Source organism: Podarcis tiliguerta (genome assembly GCF_965153285.1).
Source record: "Podarcis tiliguerta genome assembly, chromosome: 5".
NCBI lineage: Eukaryota > Metazoa > Chordata > Lepidosauria > Squamata > Lacertidae > Podarcis > Podarcis tiliguerta.
Window position 1 is genome coordinate 28,128,170 of NC_139538.1, and position 18,877 is coordinate 28,147,046.

Below are 18,877 nucleotides of genomic sequence, written 5' to 3' on the forward strand. Positions count from 1 at the left end.
GTTAAAAACCTTCCCCATGATTAGATTTAAGCAAGCTTGTGATATATAATTACTGCCTCAGATGATTAGATTACGGTTCAAGTATCTGAAGCAGAAGGGAGACTGCAGAGGTAGCAAGCAAGACAGGAGATTTATACCTCTTTTTATCACAAAAAAACCCAAGTCACTAAAGTTAACAGACCATTTTTTCCAGTCACCTTCCTTTCTTTTTTTGCAAGTGGCAAGTAAATGTTTCACACGTGGATCTCCAAAGTTGTGTGCGTATTTATTTGTATATTTCTTTTTTCAGGTATTTAGGTAGTTCGCAAAATGACTCACCACTTGTTTCGAGCATTTAATTGTAACACCCGGTGGGGCAATAATGTTATGGAAGTCATAATACATTGTTAACAGCTGGCTGGTGTTTTAAGACTCCTTCGGAGGTAATTCTTAGAGTTTTTAAATAATTGAACTTGTCAACACAGTCATGCACAGAGGTTTTAGAACCTTTTCTTCCTCCCTTTTCAAAAAATGAATGCTAGTTTTTGACAAAAACTGTAATGCAGCATAATTGGTTAGCCTGAACTGGCAGAACAAAGCCCAACATAAAATATATGATGGAAGTTACTGAAATAACAGTCACCTTTAAGTCAAATCTTACATAAAACCAACCATGCATACCTTTGGGAAATTGTTACTTAGGCTACTGATTTTTTTAAGTGTACAGCAACAATGAGGTAGGTGTTTTTCTCACAATATTCCTGGTTTGTCTAAAGTGGTGCTGCTTAACTGCCTTCGCTATAGGTCTGGTTCATGTCAGTAAGTGGGTCAAACCGGTGGGTGCAATCCAACATAGACGCTTGAGTTTATACAATATGAAATCATACTTTAGTGATACATGCATGAATTATACAGTAAGTCTCCAGCTAGTATGCTCCCTTTCCCCCTTCTACATTTGCACACGAGGACAGGAGATTTCAAGCTGATATGTAAGCTTTGGAACAAACTTCAGTTTCCCATTTAGCCTGAATGAGTGGAAGACGAGGGTTTGTTCAACGCGTTGTTTGAACAAGATTAAGACAGCATTGGAAATGGCTGTGGCATGTGTAAACAGCACCACCCTCTTGCACCCAGAACTCATGTACCACAAAGAAAGGCTGAGCTGGTAACCACAAATATGTGTCAGTCAGCTTCCAGAATCCAAAAGGTCAAGCAAGGGGGGGTTGAGGGGGGTCGCTAGGCTAGCTTAGTAGCTCCAAAAGAAGTAAAGGTGAAGGACATTGTCATTTTTTTGCCATGAACATCAAAATGCCTTGGGCCAGCCATGGAATGTGCAGCCCAAATGGCTACAATGCCTATCTGCTGTGGCATAACTTTTATTAATACAAAGAGATATCCAAGGGCGGTTTTAAAAAATAGCACACCAAAGCAGCTCATCTTTATGCTGTAACTTCCGGTTTTCATAGCTGTGATTGACTGTATGATGTAGTTGGTGAATGCACCGTTGCTTTTCCGCTTGTACACTGTGATGTCCCAACATAGCAGGAGTTTTGAGGTTATTCAGCATCTCTGCCTGCCAAGGTTATGGTTTTAATTTTTAAACTTTATTTTGTGAAGCCACTTACATTTTAAAATTAGTTTTAACATCTCTTTTTTCCCTGTATCGCTACCAAGTTTTGAAAGTGCAGAGATAAAGAGAACAGATTGAAACTTTTTTTTTTTAATCCTCTGTTACTAATTATTTTCTTTTGGCATGGAGGAAGGCAGGTTTTAGTTCAATTTAGCTGCTCTTGCTCATACCAAAGCTTCTTTGCCAGGGCCAACACAAGATGCTTTGTCATCTGAGGAGAAACAGACCAGCTACATCTGCCTCCGTGTGGGTGGCTCGCATCATCTCCTCTTCCTCCTTCCCCCACTGCTCCCACTTTCTCCTCTGCTCCACCCACCTTGTGGCCTTTGAGGTCATATCAGCCATGACTTATTTGGAAGAACATAGGGACCTTTATCAGAGCAGCACATTGGGGACAGGGTAGCCTTGGAGAGTGCCTGCTTGCAGTGACTGACACCTTTGTGGTTAAAGTTTGGCAGTTTAGTACTATTTGCCATCATGAGCAATATACAAACAGACCTGCTTCAGGTCCAATTCACCCACAATGTTCCGTGCTGAGAAAGGAACCTCCTGAGATCAAGGCAAGGCAGGCAAGAACAAGCGAGCTGCCACCACATTCCTGTAGCTTCCAAGTGGCAGTAGCATTTCCAGAGAGAAAGAGCAGCAGCAGTCAGCCATTCGGCTAGCCAGCAGAACAGTAGCAGGTGATAAGCATCTGCAGGTGAGAGAGGCTGTAGGCTTGTGGTAGCAAGTGGATGGGCCTGGGGTGGCACTAACCCAGTGCCTCTTTCCATCTGCTTCCTGAGGCAAGGGGCTCAACGTGTGTGCTGCTACTGAGTTTCTGTCAAATTATTTCTTTCTTCCGAGTTGAAGGTTGATTGAGGAAAGAGCATTAAACACACTGCAACCTGATTTATAAGGACTGTACAGTCTTTGTTCTGAAAGCTCATCATTGTGGATGGCAAAAAGGACTTGCTGGGTCATTCTAGAAAGAATGTCCAAGGGAATTATGATGTTTCTCTTTGCAGGAAATGGCTCTTTCAATACTCAGTCCTACTTGCTTTCACAAATCTTTATGAGATTGATATTCCAGAGGTCACCTAACTAACAATGAGCACATTTACTTGGCAGTACCTTCCGTTGAAATTGGTGCTGTGGGTTAAATAGGGCTTGCTGATCAGAAGGTCAGCAGTTCAAATCCCCATGATAGGATGAGCTCCCGTTGCTCGTCCCTGCTCCTGCCCACCTAGCAGTTCGAAAGCACATCAAAGTACAAATAGATAAATAGGTACTGCTCCAGCTGGAAGGTAAACGGCGTTTCCGTGCGCTGCTCTGGTTCGCCAGAAGTGGCTTAGTCATGCTGGCCACATGACCCAGAAGCTGTACACCGGCTCCTTTGCCCAGTGAAGCGAGATGAGTGCCGCAACCCCAGAGTCCTCCATGACTGGACCTAATGGTCAGAGGTCCCTTTACCTTTACCTTCGATTGAAGCCAATTTATTCATGATCCTTTACTCAGTGTAAATATTTTCCCCAAGAATCCTTATCAGTCACATGTTGCCCTGCCAAGCTCTCTTCAACTTTTACATCTCTTTGCATAGTGACTCTTTGCTTTTGTCCTTGAAGTGCCCTTCTCAAAATGCACTGGTGATGCTGCTTATAATTGGATGGATGGATTTGGTACCAAGACACAGTATGTTGCCTTCAGTAGAGTGTGAATGAGAGAATCTGAGTTCAGCAACAAACTTAATCCTGTTCTCCAGGCCAGCTGGCTAGTGTCTATTACTTAAGAGGCATAGATAGCTGTTTATCTGAAATGGGTGACCTATATAAAGGAAAGACTATGAAGCTACTTTTGTGACAGACTTCCTGCCTTCTCTTCCTGTAACTCAAGGTTACAGTTCCATCTGCCAGGAAGCAATGATATAAATAGACTGCAGTAAAAGCTATAACCCCCGTATGCTAACCTTCACCTTTGGAACTTGCACGTGGCAGGTTCAAAGAAGCCTGTCTTCCTGCTTCCCAGTTTTCACTTTGGACTGTTGGGTTTAAATGCAAATTTGTCCCATTCTGGATTGGAGACAGGGCCTTTTTGAAAGTTCAGTGTTCCCTTTAAGTGGGGGTGTCTTTGCAAAAGCAGGTTCCTGCAGCTGAAAGCTAGGATCAGAGTCAATGGGAAACCAAAGGTAAGGCAAGAGAAGCAAAGACAGCTCAACAAGGCTGCAGTCCTGTTCATGTTTACCTAGGAGTAAGCTCCATTAAGCTTGTGAGACTACAGGCAAGCAAACGTTGGGTGGCTTTCCACATTACTGTGGGTTACTTACACATCAGATGAGAAGATTTGCCACAACATATGCATTCAGTAGATGGCCTTAGTCAAACCTTTGTCCTTTACATTTTCTTATTTGTTTATATTTTTTTCTGTACAAAGATTCATATTCTGTTTTATTTACAGATGTTTCAAGGTGGCTCGCAATGGGGAAAGATAATAAAAGATATAATAGGCATAATAAAGTAAAAAATAAAAAACAGTAGCCAAGAGCTTAAAATTAGTAATATACATAAATTCGCAGCCAGTTTAAAAAATCCACAGCACTAATCACAAACCAAGGAAATGAGAAATCTTTAAAAGGACAACTCGGATGACATTAGCAGCCTGAGAGAACAATTTTTGCCTTTGCCTGGGAACTGTAGACTTTTGTGCTCAAAGCTGGATACCCCTATTTTCTGCATTGGACTATGATTTTCAGAGTGGTTTAACAATCAGACCCTCTTTCCAGGTAACTCTTAAAAAATCCAGATGTCAGTTATATTAGATACATCATCTGTTGTTAAAATATGATTGTAAACAGGAAAAGGACACAGGAAGTAGCATAAACATGGGATTTAAATTATTGGGGGGGAAACGTCATAATTTTTCACCGCATACAGATGTAAGAAAAAAAATGGTGCAAAGTTATGGCACAGCGGTACTTAACTTCTGTAATTTACTGGAGCGATAAATAAATCATTCACAAACAAGTTGGAGGTGCAAAAAGGAGAATGGAACATATGTGATGGACATGTAGCTTTGTACAAAAATACTGGAAGGTGGTTAATAGAATAATAACAAAATGGGAAGTTTTTTTGGATCCAGTATTGATATTTCTAAACTACATGTCACCTGTCATAAAAAAGAACATAAGGAACTTTCCTCCTATTTGTTAACAGCTGCAAGGATGGTATTGGCTCAAAATAGCATCACAAGTTGCATTACTCCCTCCCTGGAAAAAAAATGGCTTAATAAAGTTTGGTATTTGGCTCTAATGGCAAAAATTACTTAGTGTTTAAGAGCGATAATGGCAAGTGAATATAGCAAACATTTGTGGGGAAATTGGTTGCTCTTTTGTCAAGAAAATATTTAACCAGCTGCAAAAACAAATCCAAGTAGGTTTTGAATTCTCTTAGAAGAAATATCTTCTGTTAATTTACATTTACTTGCAAAATATTATGGTGTGAAATATTATTTTTTCCTGGAATAGAGTTTTGTTGATGATCGATAATAATTGTCAAATGATGAAATTTTAAGGAGAACTCTGAAGAAGAGAAGAGGAAGCTTTGATTTGGCTCGTCAGTCCAATGGACAATGCAGGAAAAGGCATAGATGCAGACAGTGCGAGGAAGCAGAGGAGAATTGTAATGAGGAGAGAAAGAAAGGAGAGCCAAAGAGCAGTGAAACAGCTATCCTGTTGTTTCTGCAACCAGGAAGCCATGGCTTCTTCCAGGAGCCCAGGTGTATGAGAGGCTGGTCCTCATTTCAGTCTCTTTTATTCCCCAGTGCTGGAACTAGGGAGACTTCGTGTGCCTAGTAAGTAGCCTGAACCCACTAAAGGCATCTTGTAATTGCATTGACCTGCATCTGGTCATGTCATCATCCTTAGGGGACCAAATGCAGTCTGACTCATCTACCCTCATCAAACACTCCAAGGCTCAGCACAACATAATAGACCATTATTTGTGTTTTTGAGAACCAGCGAGAGGAGATTTGGCATCTGGCACCCTGGGTAGGAAAGGGGCTTGGCACAGGGCATGTGGTACTTAACTTCTGGCAATCTGGCAAGTGGAGGCTTGGTGTCAATTATCAAGGCACTACACAGCCAAGATTTATCAAAGACTGCAGATCCTGCACACATCTGCTCTCTTGCCTTTTCCCTATGAATTTCAATAAATCATAAATGCAATTCATTTTACTTGACAGGTCTGTGGCTCAGCACTTTGATGCCCATCAAAATGATTGGGGGCTGTTCTATAGGCTAGGGGAGCAGATGGCTCCAGTATAGCAATTTGCTGAAGACACCGTTTTGCATCATCCTAAGAGACATCAGAAATAAGAACTGTGCTTCGTTTTCGGAAATGAAACACTGGAAAGTAAATTTGATAACACTTGGCCCTCTGCCTTTCTTGAGTGATTCCTGGGGCTGGATTTTGCTTTCCCCAAAAGGAAGATAATGCAAAACAACATTTTCATTTCTAGCCTTTAGCTGACTCCAGCTTCTGCAAAAGATGTTTGCCCAGACGCTGAAGGAGCTCAAGGGAGCAATGATTTTGAGAAGCTCAGTATTCAGTTATGATACTCTTGGGAAATCATTCTTATTTTAAGCCATCTTCCCCCACCCCCCTTAAAGTATAAAATCGTGCTGTGATCTCCCCCTACCATGTATCCAAACGAATTCAATTTGCTTCCAATCTGAACCGACAGAATTGAGATATGAAAATGAGTTGGCGAACACTCCGCTTAGCTGGATGCGGTACAAAGGAAAGTAAGATGGTACCAGTCAATGTGAGCACACCATCATTTGGCTCTGCCAACTTGGTGCCCTCCAGCTGTTTTGGAGGGCTGGCCATCAGCTGGCTGGGAGGGTACCAGGTCAGCAAAGGCTGGGCTAACTAGGCATGACGGATGCAGACCTCTGTCTCCATTAAAACCGTGCAATGCTATATTACTATAGCAGGAGGTGGGGGTGATTTGAACCATGGAAGAGATGGGTGGGAGAAAGCCCTAGACTCTTCTCCAACTTTATCTTTGCTTTTCACCTTAAGCCTCCCTTTTCCCCACTGCAAAGCTCCATGTCTAGCACTACCCACCTTTCTGAGGAATTCATTTGTCAAATAGGCAGTCCACATTTCCCTGTGTCTATAAAACTGCAGTCCTAACTGTGTTTACTCAGAAGTAAGTCCTATTGAATTCAATTAGGCTTACTCCAAGGTAAGTGGGGTTAGGATTGCACCCTAAATTTTTAATTCTATCTCTGCTTACAAGATACCTATTTCAGTATTACCATTGCAGTATATTTCAGGGTTAGTACAGAAGTGAAATTATCAGTAGACGTAAGGTTTAATTCAGAATCCGAATCTCAGCCTTGAGGGACTAGAGAAGTCTGAATACCGCTGTTAAAAGAATCCATGACATCTTCAGAAAGTCCTTCCCTGCACTAATTTGAACAGTTAAATCCATGTTGCATACTATTTAAGCAGCAAATTGACAAATACTTTATGTGATATTGCAACCAAATTTATTGCTGGCAGTAAACTTTTTGCTGTTTCTTCTTGCACTGAACAGAAATATGCATCCAGCAATTCAGATATCAATATTTTAGTAGATAAAACACAGATAACGTGAATAAATTATTCTATCTTTAGTGGCATTCTAGATCCTGGAGCTTTGCCTTTCAGCTTTCTGTAAACTAAGATTTGGTTCAAAATGTTACAAAGAAGCAACATAAGCAGAAATTTAAGTGTCTTGGACCTTTCCTTTCCTTCTGAATACCTGAAATGGGATTTATTTCAGCCATGGTGAAATCCATGGTCTTCAAGTCATTTGTTCTGAGTTTTTAACACTTCCTAACATTTGAACCAGTAGGTTTTAATTTGTAATTTGGTTACCCATTTCTAGATTATCACATAAACAGGACTTCTAGAATTCAGTAGTACCTTGGCACAACTTTGAACAGGGAGGGCAAGGAGAAAGGAGGGCAAGGAGAAAGGAGAAAGGCAAGGAGAAAAAGCAGAGAAAAGCACTTAAATGTGGCCTGCTGAGTAACTATAGGTTAGCAACCTCTCAACAGGATCCGTCATCCACTGGAGCAGCCTTTATAGCTGTTATCAGCCAATGATCTCCAGTATAAAAATATGGAATCTATTTCTGTCCTTTTATACCGGAGATCATTGGCTGAAATGGGTAGACAAATGCACTTCAATGCACAATTTCATGTATCTGATTCAATATCGTTTTAGGTGTGCATACAGTGCATTTACTAGATTAACAAACTAGTGCATACAGTGCATTTACTAGATGAAAAAACAAGAAATGAATTTATGTTTTTCCTGGGACATAATGAAGCATACATAATTATGCTTCACTTTTATATAGTATTTCAGAGTGTTCAAAGTGCTCAACTTAGCTTGATTAATGCTTACAGCATTAAAGACTTCCTGCTACAGCCACAACAACAACAAAGTTTTCAAATAGCAAGTAATATCATCATCATCAACAACAATATCATCAATGCCCTTGCTCCTGAAATTGTCAGACCACTACCACCACCCTAATTTCCTGCTTGTGATTTTTGGAAGCAGGTTGTTTCCATTTAGCTCCAACCTACCCACATGATCAGGGATACAGTATCTAATGAAATAAGAACATAATGTCCCCAATCCAGGGAAATGTTCTTTTAGAGCAGACTAGCTGGTGCAGTTACTGAAATAAAAGCAAAATCAGCAGACTTCCTTATTTGTTCTGAACACAAACTGATTAAATGTACAACTGAATATAGAGCCAATATAAAGACAGAAACCAATAATCTCTTTTTCAAACTAGTGGATCTTTCAGACCAGAAGAGACCAAAGCTTTGGTGCGCATGTATCCCCCACAGCTTCATCCGTAGCATGCATCTGTCTTTACAAAGAAGTATATGAAGAGGAGGCACACCTTGAGTTAACATGAGTAACAAATAGCAAGGTTCTACCATTGTAAGCCCCAAAAGTCTGTTGCTTATGAAAGTGCCACCTGTTGAGTTAATAACGCAAAACTTTGTATACATGATTTACCTGATGAGATTGGTCAATGTGCCAAATTTCAAACCAATCTGCTAAAAATTATCGCAGGTTAAAAGGCACCATGGGTTAAAAGTGTTTAAAATGCATACACACACACACACTGGAAAGGACCATTATTTAATGGCAGTTTAATTGTTTCACCAACAGCTCACTCCACTGTTTCCTTGGAATTGTCACATGTGCATGTTTTTCACAGATTAGCAGTAACAGAGAACAGACTTTTTAAAAGCCCATAAAAGAGGATGTCCTTATGAACAATTCATTTAGTACCGAGTCCAGTACACGTTGTAAATAGAGCTGTGTTTTATAGCTGTGGGGTATCTTTATAGCTTTGACATTTACATTTCTAACAAGCAGCACTTCCTGGAAGTTAGCCTAGCGTGAAGCCTCACAGTTACAGTGATGTGCACCATCCAGCTTGACTCATATTTTAGTATATTTAAAGGGAATGTTATGTTGTTTATCCCAAAAAGTTACATAACTAAGGCTGGGTGAGGTGGGGTGGGGAATAAGCTTTTAAAAAGAAATATAAGGGTTTTTTGCCCTTTCTTGATTCTTCTTAGGAGGGTTGAATCTGGCCATCTGCTATGCAACCTGTTATGCAGATGGCCATGTTTTGTGCATGTGATAAGTTACATATTACACAGGCTTGAGTCAGTACTAGGTTAATGCAAAACCCAATGTGCAACAAATTGTTGCCATTGCTGCATTGTGAATGGCATACATCTTTTTCTTTGCCCTGCAGAAGCCCCTCCCCTTGATGTTCTGTAGCTTCTTCATTAGCATGCTGTGCTCTGCCTGATCATTGGTTTATTCTTTTGTTGTATATGATAATCTCTTAACACCATTTTGCTGTGGAATGTCCTGCCTCACTGAAAGGTATTGGGTGAACTGACTTTCAGATTCTTTCCCACCATACAAGGCTATGGTCCTGTGTCATGTTCTAGCATCATTAGCAATGTTCTGTCAGCTGGTATTCTAATTGTTCCAATCATTTTTGATGCGGCAAGGTCACTGCAAAGCAACTCTTCCCTTTAGTTTTGCTTTTTTGTTAGTATTGCAAAATATGAGTAACTATGCTTTCAGGACCGGGGACACGGACAGGGAACTTTGAACTCTCTGGGTGCTGGTGGGACTACAACTTCCATCATTCCTGACCATCAGCCATACTGGCTAGGGCTGATGGGAACTGGAGTCCAATGACATCTGTAGGGCCACAGGATCCCAGTGCCTGATTAGGGTTTCCATGTGCGAGTGTGTATGTGTGCAAACCAAGTTGTGGAGTGACTATAACAGCTAAGCATATCTGGTTGTTGGGGATAGTGGGCATGAACTTTTCTGGTGCTGCCAAGGCAATAGAACACCCTTCCAAAAGAAATTGTCCACAACCCTTTGCTGCTCTCCTTTCAGCCAATAGTCAATGCTTTACTTTTCAGTGGGGATTTTTCAGGACTCATTTTTTGCTGCCTTTCTCTCTGTTGTTTGTCTACTTTTAGCATCTTAATAGATTATTCATGTGTTTAGCTTATTGTTTTCATAATATGCATGACGTCAACTGCCTTGAGTTGAGGTATATTCGTCCGTGTGTTTAGAATGTCAGAATATAAATTTGGAAAACAGATAAACAAACTCTTTTCTTACCTACTATTGTGCCGGGTGAGTTGTGGCTCTGGCAGTGCACACCAATGCTTTGACTCAAGCTTAGGTCTCTCCTGAGCTTTGTATTGGATGATCCAGCAGCCCATACATCTTCGCTGTCTATAAACAGCTCTCAGCAGATACAGAACTTTCTCCCAAGGTTAAACAGGCTACTGGATTGTCTTGTGCAACACAAAGGAACCTCACCTGTTTGAGGTAAAGTGACTTGCTCTGATGCAGCACATCGGCTTGGCCACCACTTGCCCAGTGCAATGATGACAGAGAGACAGGGAAAGTTCTGCTTCGCTCCTCTAAGGCAATATTTTGTGTCTTCAAACAGCATGTGGCAAGTAGGATTGCCTCATTGTTTGTTGCAGAGTTGGTAAATTGTCTTTGCCTAACTATAAACCATGCTTATGAGGCTAAAACTTGGGATCTGGTTAATATTTGGTAAAATATACATCCAGCTTGATGATTTATTTTTTTATAACAAACCAACCAACCCTGAAAGCTGTTTACAAAAAGAGTAAAACAATGAAATCATCAGTATTTTATTTTGTAAAAAAAAAAAAGATTAAAAACAACTATTTTAAACCTTTTGGGGGGAAAATCAGTGGCAAGTTAAAAGCCAAGTTATAACCCACAGCATTCCACATTCTACATGTCTGGGTAGGCTTGCTGAAATAAAAATGTTTATCATATGCACCAAGTAATTAGCTTCTCCCAAACACCCAGGAGTATACAGAGACTTCTTTTTCATTTGTGGTATTTCATAGATCATAGAATTGTAGAGTTGGAAGGGACTCCAAGGGTCATCTAGTCCAACCCCTGCATTCTAAGAATCTCAATAAGGCATCTATGACAGATGGCCATCCAATAATGTCATTCAGTGTATTGCTAAGGAAGGATAATGGGAGGAGAGTTTAGGTGTAGAAGTACAAAACTCTTCCCCTTTCTCCATTTCATGTGTTTTCTAAAGTGAACTTTTTCCACTGTAAGCATTTTGAAATTGTGTTTCCAGCTCTCTCTGTAATTTGCTCTTTTAGAGCAAGCTTAATTATTCTCCTGCAAAGGAGAATAAGGACACCCTTAAGGGGAAGTATAAGCATCATTGACTTTCCAAATTCCGAAAGAAAGAAACAAGGGGGGGGGGGGAGCTCCGCTTAGAAACACTGCAATATTTATTTCTAAAGAGGCTGGGGAAATCTTCAATTATTATAAGATGCACCATCGGATGGTAGGAGGGTGAAGGAAGAAAGCAGTGGGCCATAAACTGGCCAGCTTTAGCATTCTTATTATGGGAAGCCCCTTCCCAAGAAAGTACAGCACAATGAGAACTGAGCATGCTCAGTATCCAAGGAGTGTTTTCTGGGTTTTTTGTAAGGGGGGGGATGGGGTGTGTGTGTTAGAATATCCTAGGAAAGGCACAGCTCACTGGACAATGCAAACAAATAAAACTAATTTGGTTTTCTATGTTCCAGTTTAACTGAATACTTTATTTCTTTCCAGTGTGATTCTCCCAAGTGATGAACCACTTACCTTTGACAATCCTCCCTTTCATGGCAGAAGCTGATACGTTGCACAAATTGTTTAGGGGGAAAAAATAACCTTGGCTTTATTTCTGAATAGTGTCCTAGATACTTCTGTGGGAGTTTCAGAATCTTATCTGCTCTTTTCCTTCCTTTCTTCCTCTCCAATTGCAGGTTTGCTTTGTGAATCTGGATGCGCATGAAGGTAACTGCAGTGATGAACTAATGAAACAGGCAAGTGCTTTGCTAATACACACAGTATGTGCAAATACAGAAGTAGCTCTTGCTACTCACAGGATAGTCAACAGAAAGACAAAGAGATGTCTCAACCGCTACCCACCTCTGAGAGGGGGAATAGAAACACTGCTTTGAAACTGCCATGTATAATTTACTGCAATTCAAATAGAAATACAATTTGTCTCACCATAGTGGGAGCACACCAGGTGGCCTGTGAGCCTGCTCAATCTTCTAACTCTTGGTGGTGGGCATTTTCTAAGCTCCTGCTCTCCTTTTTATAGTTTGTCACCTTTAAATCAGACTTGGACTGGACTGTCCTCAAAGAGGAGACACCTTAAAATAGACACTGTCCTCTGCTAAGCAGGAAACATGGCCACTCTACAAATGCATGGGGCGTCTTTGTGAAGAAAACTTATTATTCTAATGTAAACTATAATAATAATAATAATAATAATAATAATAATAATAATAATAATAATTTATTTATACCCCGCCCTCCCCAGCCAAGACCGGGCTCAGGGCGGCTAACAACCAATAATAAGAACAAGTTGATTAAAATACAATTTTTAAAAAAGTTTAAAATACAACATTAAAATATTAGAATGCAGCCTCTTCACAGGAGGAGAAAGGAAAAAGAAAGAGGGGGAAGGAATCAAACTGATTCTGAGCCAAAGGCCAAATGGAACAACTCTGTCTTACAGGCCCTGCGGAAAGAAATCAGATCCTGCAGGGCCCTGGTCTCATGAGGCAGAGCGTTCCACCAGGCTGGAGCCAGTGTTGAGAAGGCCCTGGCTCTGGTTGAGGCTAATCTAACTTCCTTAGGGCCTGGGACTTCTAGGTTGTTGCTATTTATGGACCTTAAGGTCCTCCGTGGGGCATACCAGGAGAGGCGGTCCCATAGGTACAAGTGTCCTAGGCCGTGAAGGGCTTTAAAGGTCACAACCAGCACCTTAAATCTGACCCTGTACTCCACCGGGAGCCAGTGCAGCTGGAAAAGCACTGGGTGAATATGCTCCCATGGCAGAGACCCTGTGAGGAGCCTCGCTGCAGCATTCTGCACCCGCTGGAGTTTCCGGGACAGCTTCAAGGGCAGCCCCGCGTAGAGCAAATTACAGTAGTCAAGCCTGGAGGTGACCGTTGCATGGATCACTGTGGCCAGGTCGGGGTGGGAAAGGAACACAGAAGCCAGGAGTGAAGGAGCCAGATGCCCATCCACGGTTCTGTGCCCTCTATTCATCTACCTGTCTGGCAACATTGGTTTGCTAAGGGCTCTTACTGTCAATGTGAACGGCACTTTCAAGGGGATGCCAGTGACTGCTTTTTCTTTCATGTTTGATAGCATGGCTAGATAGAGAAGTGCAGTTCGCCTCTCATGCTCATGTTTCTTGTGCTTCAGAGGTTGATTGGTATCTCTCCAAATCTCCCGAAGCTTATCAGCTCGATGAATGTACAGCCTCCCAAAGAGAATGAAATCATCCTGCTGAGTGGATTGACTTCAGGGAGCCTTCAGGCTGGTTTTGAAGTACCCCAGGTACGGTTCAGTCAGTCTTTGGGAATGCCTCAGTGCTCTGGTTGGATGCTCAAAGGGAAAATGCCAGAAATACAGCAGGATGCGTTCTAGCTAGCTAGCGTACAGAGACACTCGTGTATAAAAAGAGCGTGGGCATCTTTGAAAAAAAAATACAAATACGCATTTAGATTGTTTTACTTTGAAAAAAAATGGATATTAGAGAACAAAAACAAAACTTTTCCGCAAACCCTCACACATACAAACTTAATAATTATATTGTTCTATTATTTCCTAACCCTCCAGAGCTGATGCTGAGGAGACAGATAAGGAAGAGAAAGCTTCTTTATGTGCATGGGAGTCCATTGCATCCATTGCATTACAGCCTATAAATGTTGCTGGTGTTGGTGGTGACGTTTTGTTGTGGAGCATAGCTAGGAGAAAATGAAAAGATTTTGATAAAAAGTTATTTCTTTTCCGTTTAATTGCATCACCGGAATTTGGGTGTTGTTGTTCTTCTCCCTCCAGTGTTCTTGGCTGGCAGATGTCTGTCTGGTTCAGTGTGCAAGAGGAAACAGAAAGAACAGCGCAAACTGCATCATCTTTGAAATAAACAAGTTTCTGATTGGGCTGGAGCTTGTGCAGGAGAAGCAGCTGCACATCGAGGCCAGCATCTTAAAGCCTGAGGACGACACTAACTGCTCTGTGTCCTCAATAGAAGAAGATTTTCTTACAGCTTCCGAACACTTTGAAGATGAGAGTGAGGCCGATGAATATAAAAACGGTAAAATCTAGCTGGCTGAAAGTGAACCTGTCACAGTCTGTGCAGTCAAATACATAAGGGCTTGTGCTCATGTAAATAGCACTCAGTGTTAATTGGTGCATACATTTAAATGCCGCTTGAAAGCAATGAAATTAGAGGAAGATCCAAAATCCCTCATGCCGTTAAATACCATTGCTCGTGAGATGGAAAATGTGGTCATTATACATGGTGATTGCACACTTCCTCTTCATGCTACTTTGGCACGTCCACTTTTCAGGACACGACGGCTGGTTTTCTAAAGGCTAACATGTTGCTTTTCATTTTCCAGGTCAGGAAAAACTGAATGTCACCGAGTCCTCAGCAGAGTTCAAAAAGCACGGAGGGAAAGGACTTGAAAGCTTACAGTGCAAAAATCCCAGGTTGCCATTTGCTCTGGAAGCGAATTGTATTAACAAAGACAGCGCAGCTCCTGCTAGGATTTCAAGCTCGTCTGATGAGGACTTGAACGGTGAGGACGAAGACAGCGTTTTGCGAATTGTGGACAAAGCCAATAAGCACTGGAAATCTGGTATAGCTGGGAAATCTAAGCCATCTTCTAATACTGATGATCTGGAAGACTCTTCCAGAGGTGATACAGACAATTCGGATGTGTTGGAAGACGTGTTGTTGGCCACAGCAACCAAGGAGGAAATTATTTCTCTGGATGATGCAGCAGAAGAACAAGACGTTCGTTTAGACACCTTGGATTGTAGAGATGAAAGAACAGATAATCCCCCCATGCAAAATGAACAGGCCACAGCAGGTCAGTTCGCTACAAATTTGGCAGAGTCGGTCCTGCAAGACGCGTTCATCAGGTTGTCTCAGTCTACTTTTACCAAAGAGGCTGCCATCAGCATCTCTGCTGGTAGCCCCTTAACTCCAGCTGCATATGCAGCACAGGATGTGATGGCTTCGCGGCCATGGAACGAACTCCCCAAAATTGTCATAGTTCAGAGTCCAGATGGCGCAGAAAACACTTCTGAATGGCCTGGATCTAGCTTACCAAATTTGTATCCTTGGTCTGACGTTGAGCATCCCTGTGAAGCTGCAGACTGGTTGCAAGACAACAGTGGAGGCACTCAAAGTGCCTTGGAGGTGGCTTTGGCCTGTGCCGCTACAGTCCTTGGTACCATATCGAGCCCACATGCCGCAGAGAAGCTCAAAAGAGAACAGGAAGCCGCGGACTCTCAAACAATTTCTAATGAAGTGTTGGAGGAAAACTCTGCCCAGGGCGTCAGTAACAGCCCGCCTGTGGATTACTCATTCCCATCTGCCCTGTGCGGCATGACACAAGTAGCGAGTGCTGTTGCAGTTTGTGGTCTTGGTGACAAGAAAGATGATAAGTATCCTGCAGCCTCCGGTGGACTCTTGTCTGCTGCAGAGACGTCTGCAGCCATCACTCTTCACTGTAGCATAGCCGTAGGGAGCAGCATGGAGAACCTGAACAATAGCGTTGCACAAGCATTATTCAAAGAGGCATCCTTAGTGTTAGCCAAGCCAGAAACGTACAGAAACCTAGGCGACTTTATGGAATCTGTAAATGGGAAAATTGTCCAGGCTGTGACAAAGCCCTCAGTTCCCCATTTGGAGGACGTGATTGTTGATGAGCTTGCCCAGAACTTGTCCAATGTTATTCTGAGACACTCAGTGGAAGAGGTCAGGAAGAAGCAGCTGAACACACCATCTGAAAGCAACGTAGACCTCAGTACCCAAGATGTTTTTATTGCAACTGCCAATAAGCTGCTTTTTGATGTGCTGTACTTCACATGTAAGAAAATGAGCGATATCACACAGCTCACTGAGTCTTTAAGTACTTTTGCTGAAGATAATCTTAGCTGGCAGGTAATGGAGAGCCAACCAAGGGAGTCTACAAATGATCTATTACAACCATCTCCAGACGACTCTGATAATAAGCCTCCTAGTACTTTTTGTGGCACTAGCCCTAACATTGGTGTTGTACCAACAACAAAAGACGTCAAAGAGGAAGTTGTGCTGGAGACCCGGGAATCGCCCGCACCTCGTGCAGCTTCACCACCTAGGGTCAATGCCCATAGTTCACCTTCGGGGAAAACGTCTCCCAAAAAAAGGTATTTGAAAAGAACTGCAAGAGAGTGCTACAAATCCATACATCCCAGTAGCAGCAATCATACAAAGAAAGAACTCCGGTCGTTTACCGGCAGAGAAGACACAACGCTAGCCAATGAATGCGGACATGGCATTCAGGAACGTCCATCTTCCAACACTGCACTAAGCACAGAAAGTCATGAAAAGCATGTGTGTGGTGACACATGGCACAATGAAGCCCAACTCAGCCTCCCCTTATTGGGTAATCAGGGTTTGTTGCCTTCCCAACCTCTGCTACAGTTGAAGCATCCAGCAGATAAATACTGTGTAGCAGATTTTGCAGAGGAATTGGCAGAGACGGTGGTCTCTATGGCAACGGAAATTGCTGCCATTTGCCTTGACAATTCAAACGGCAAGCAACCTTGGTTCTGCGCGTGGAAAAGAGGTGGCGAGTATTTGATGCCCCAAGCTTTGTCATGCCGAACCATGAAAAGGAAGAAGGAGGCACAGTCCAGTGGATCGGTCGTGAGAAAGCATCGTCCGCCCAGGCTTAGTGAGATCAAGAGGAAAACGGATGAGCACCCTGAGCTAAAAGAAAGGCTTATGAACAGGGTGGTGGACGAATCCATTAACCTTGATGACACACTGGATCCATGCAATAGCTTTGCCAATGAAGTAGCTGCTAAAATTGTGAATTTGGCCGAGTTCTCTGTGGCTGATAATGCTTGGCAAAGCCCAAACCACCCTCGAAATAGACTGCACTGTGACAGATGGAGCAGAGTCAACGCATCCAGCTGTGAAAGCATTCCCGAGGAGGACTCCGATTCCAAAGGGTCTGCAAACACTTTGGGTCTCACAAACACTTTAGGGCAGCCAATAAGCAGGACCAGCTCTGTCTCCAAACAGTCCAGCTGCGAGAGCATTACAGACGAGTTTTCAAGGTTTATGGTCAACCAGATGGAAAATGAAGGTCGAGAGTTTGATTTACTACTTGACTACTATGCTGGGAAGAATGCAAATAGCATCTTGACTTCTGCAATGCAACAAGTTGCCAAGAAAAATGGCCACCTCAATGTGAGGCCAAGTTGCCCATCCAAACAGTCCAGCACAGAAAGCATAACAGAAGAATTTTATAGATATATGCTGAGGGAAATTGAAAAGGAAAATAGAGAGAATGTGTCTTCTGCTAGGAGTGCCAAGGACTGGAGTAGCAATTTATTACCTCTTTCCCAACGCTCACCTTTTTGTTTCAGACAGTCCTCGATGCCTGATAGCAGAAGCTCAGCTTCTAGGCTAACAGTGAATGTGCCCATCAAAGCAAATTCATTAGATGGCTTCTCTCGCAATGGCCACAGGGATTCTTTAAGTGTAGAGCCAATCAGCACAGCTTCCTCTTCAGGGCTTTGCAAATCAGACTCTTACCTGTACCAAAGATGTAGGACTGATCAGGCAACCGACATGCTGATTCATGAGACATGGGCGAATTCCATCAAAGCTCTAATGTGCAAGAACAAAATAATAGCAAATGACGCAGAGGTTTCTGAGCTTGACCAGCATCCTCACGACTCCCCACCGCATGTTCAACAGTATGCAAACAGGCTGGCTGCTAATATTGTTGAAAGTGGGAAGACTTTAATTGTCCATCACCAAGATTCTGCAAACAGAGATCACGCAGCAGACAGCAGCCATGTCCCAATAGGGATGCAAAAAAACTGTAAATCAATAGGAGACAGAATAGATTTAGATGTGAAAAAACCACATTCTTCATCCCCTGGATTCTTTCCTACGAACCATACAAGCTGTTCTGTATGCCTAAGGGAAGTGCCTTTAATTCAGATAGAAACAGAACAAAGAGAAGACCTTGACGAAGTCTCAGAACCATTGGCAGAAGTTAACGTGGCCTCTGGGAAACCAAGGGGGTATCTCAGCAAACAAAAACGTGCGGAAGCAGATTCAGGAAGGCACCTCGATTCCTCAACAAACAGCAGGTAAGTTTTATAACCAGATTGAAAGCATGGGGCCCTGTGCCTGATAAACCTGTGGAGCACCACACATCTCCCCATACGCAGAAATGTAGGCACGTGCGCGCACACACACACACACATACCAGCTCCCTCCATCTCTATTCTGCTGTACCCCTTAAAGCTGAATTACGCTTTTCAAATCTAAGGACCCTAATTTGCAAATTTGCATATCTTATGTCTTATGCTCCCTCCCCACTCAAAAAAAGTTAAATGTCATAACAGAATCTGTAACTGCATATGACACATGTTTATAAGGCATGAATACTAGAATCCTGCACTTACTTGGAAGCAGGGGCTTATTTCTGAGAAGGCATTATAAAATTGTATTGTAAGGAAAGCCATGACGGGCCATATAGCTAGCCAGTGCATGAGCAAAGGTTGCAAAACATACTTT

The 18,877-nt window shown here is 42.4% G+C and overlaps 1 protein-coding gene across 3 annotated transcripts in view; it reads left to right on the forward strand.

Annotated features, from left to right (window-relative positions):
• SPHKAP (SPHK1 interactor, AKAP domain containing) overlaps window positions 1-18,877 on the forward strand; it is a 73,094-nt gene that overhangs the window by 43,451 nt on the left and 10,766 nt on the right. For all 3 annotated transcript variants that reach the window (XM_083442554.1, XM_083442556.1, XM_083442555.1), the window contains exons 4-7: window positions 12,024-12,083; window positions 13,483-13,617; window positions 14,122-14,377; window positions 14,685-18,447. In XM_083442554.1, the coding sequence (XP_083298680.1) occupies window positions 12,024-12,083; window positions 13,483-13,617; window positions 14,122-14,377; window positions 14,685-18,447 (4,214 nt within the window). The remainder of the gene's footprint in view (window positions 1-12,023; window positions 12,084-13,482; window positions 13,618-14,121; window positions 14,378-14,684; window positions 18,448-18,877) is intronic.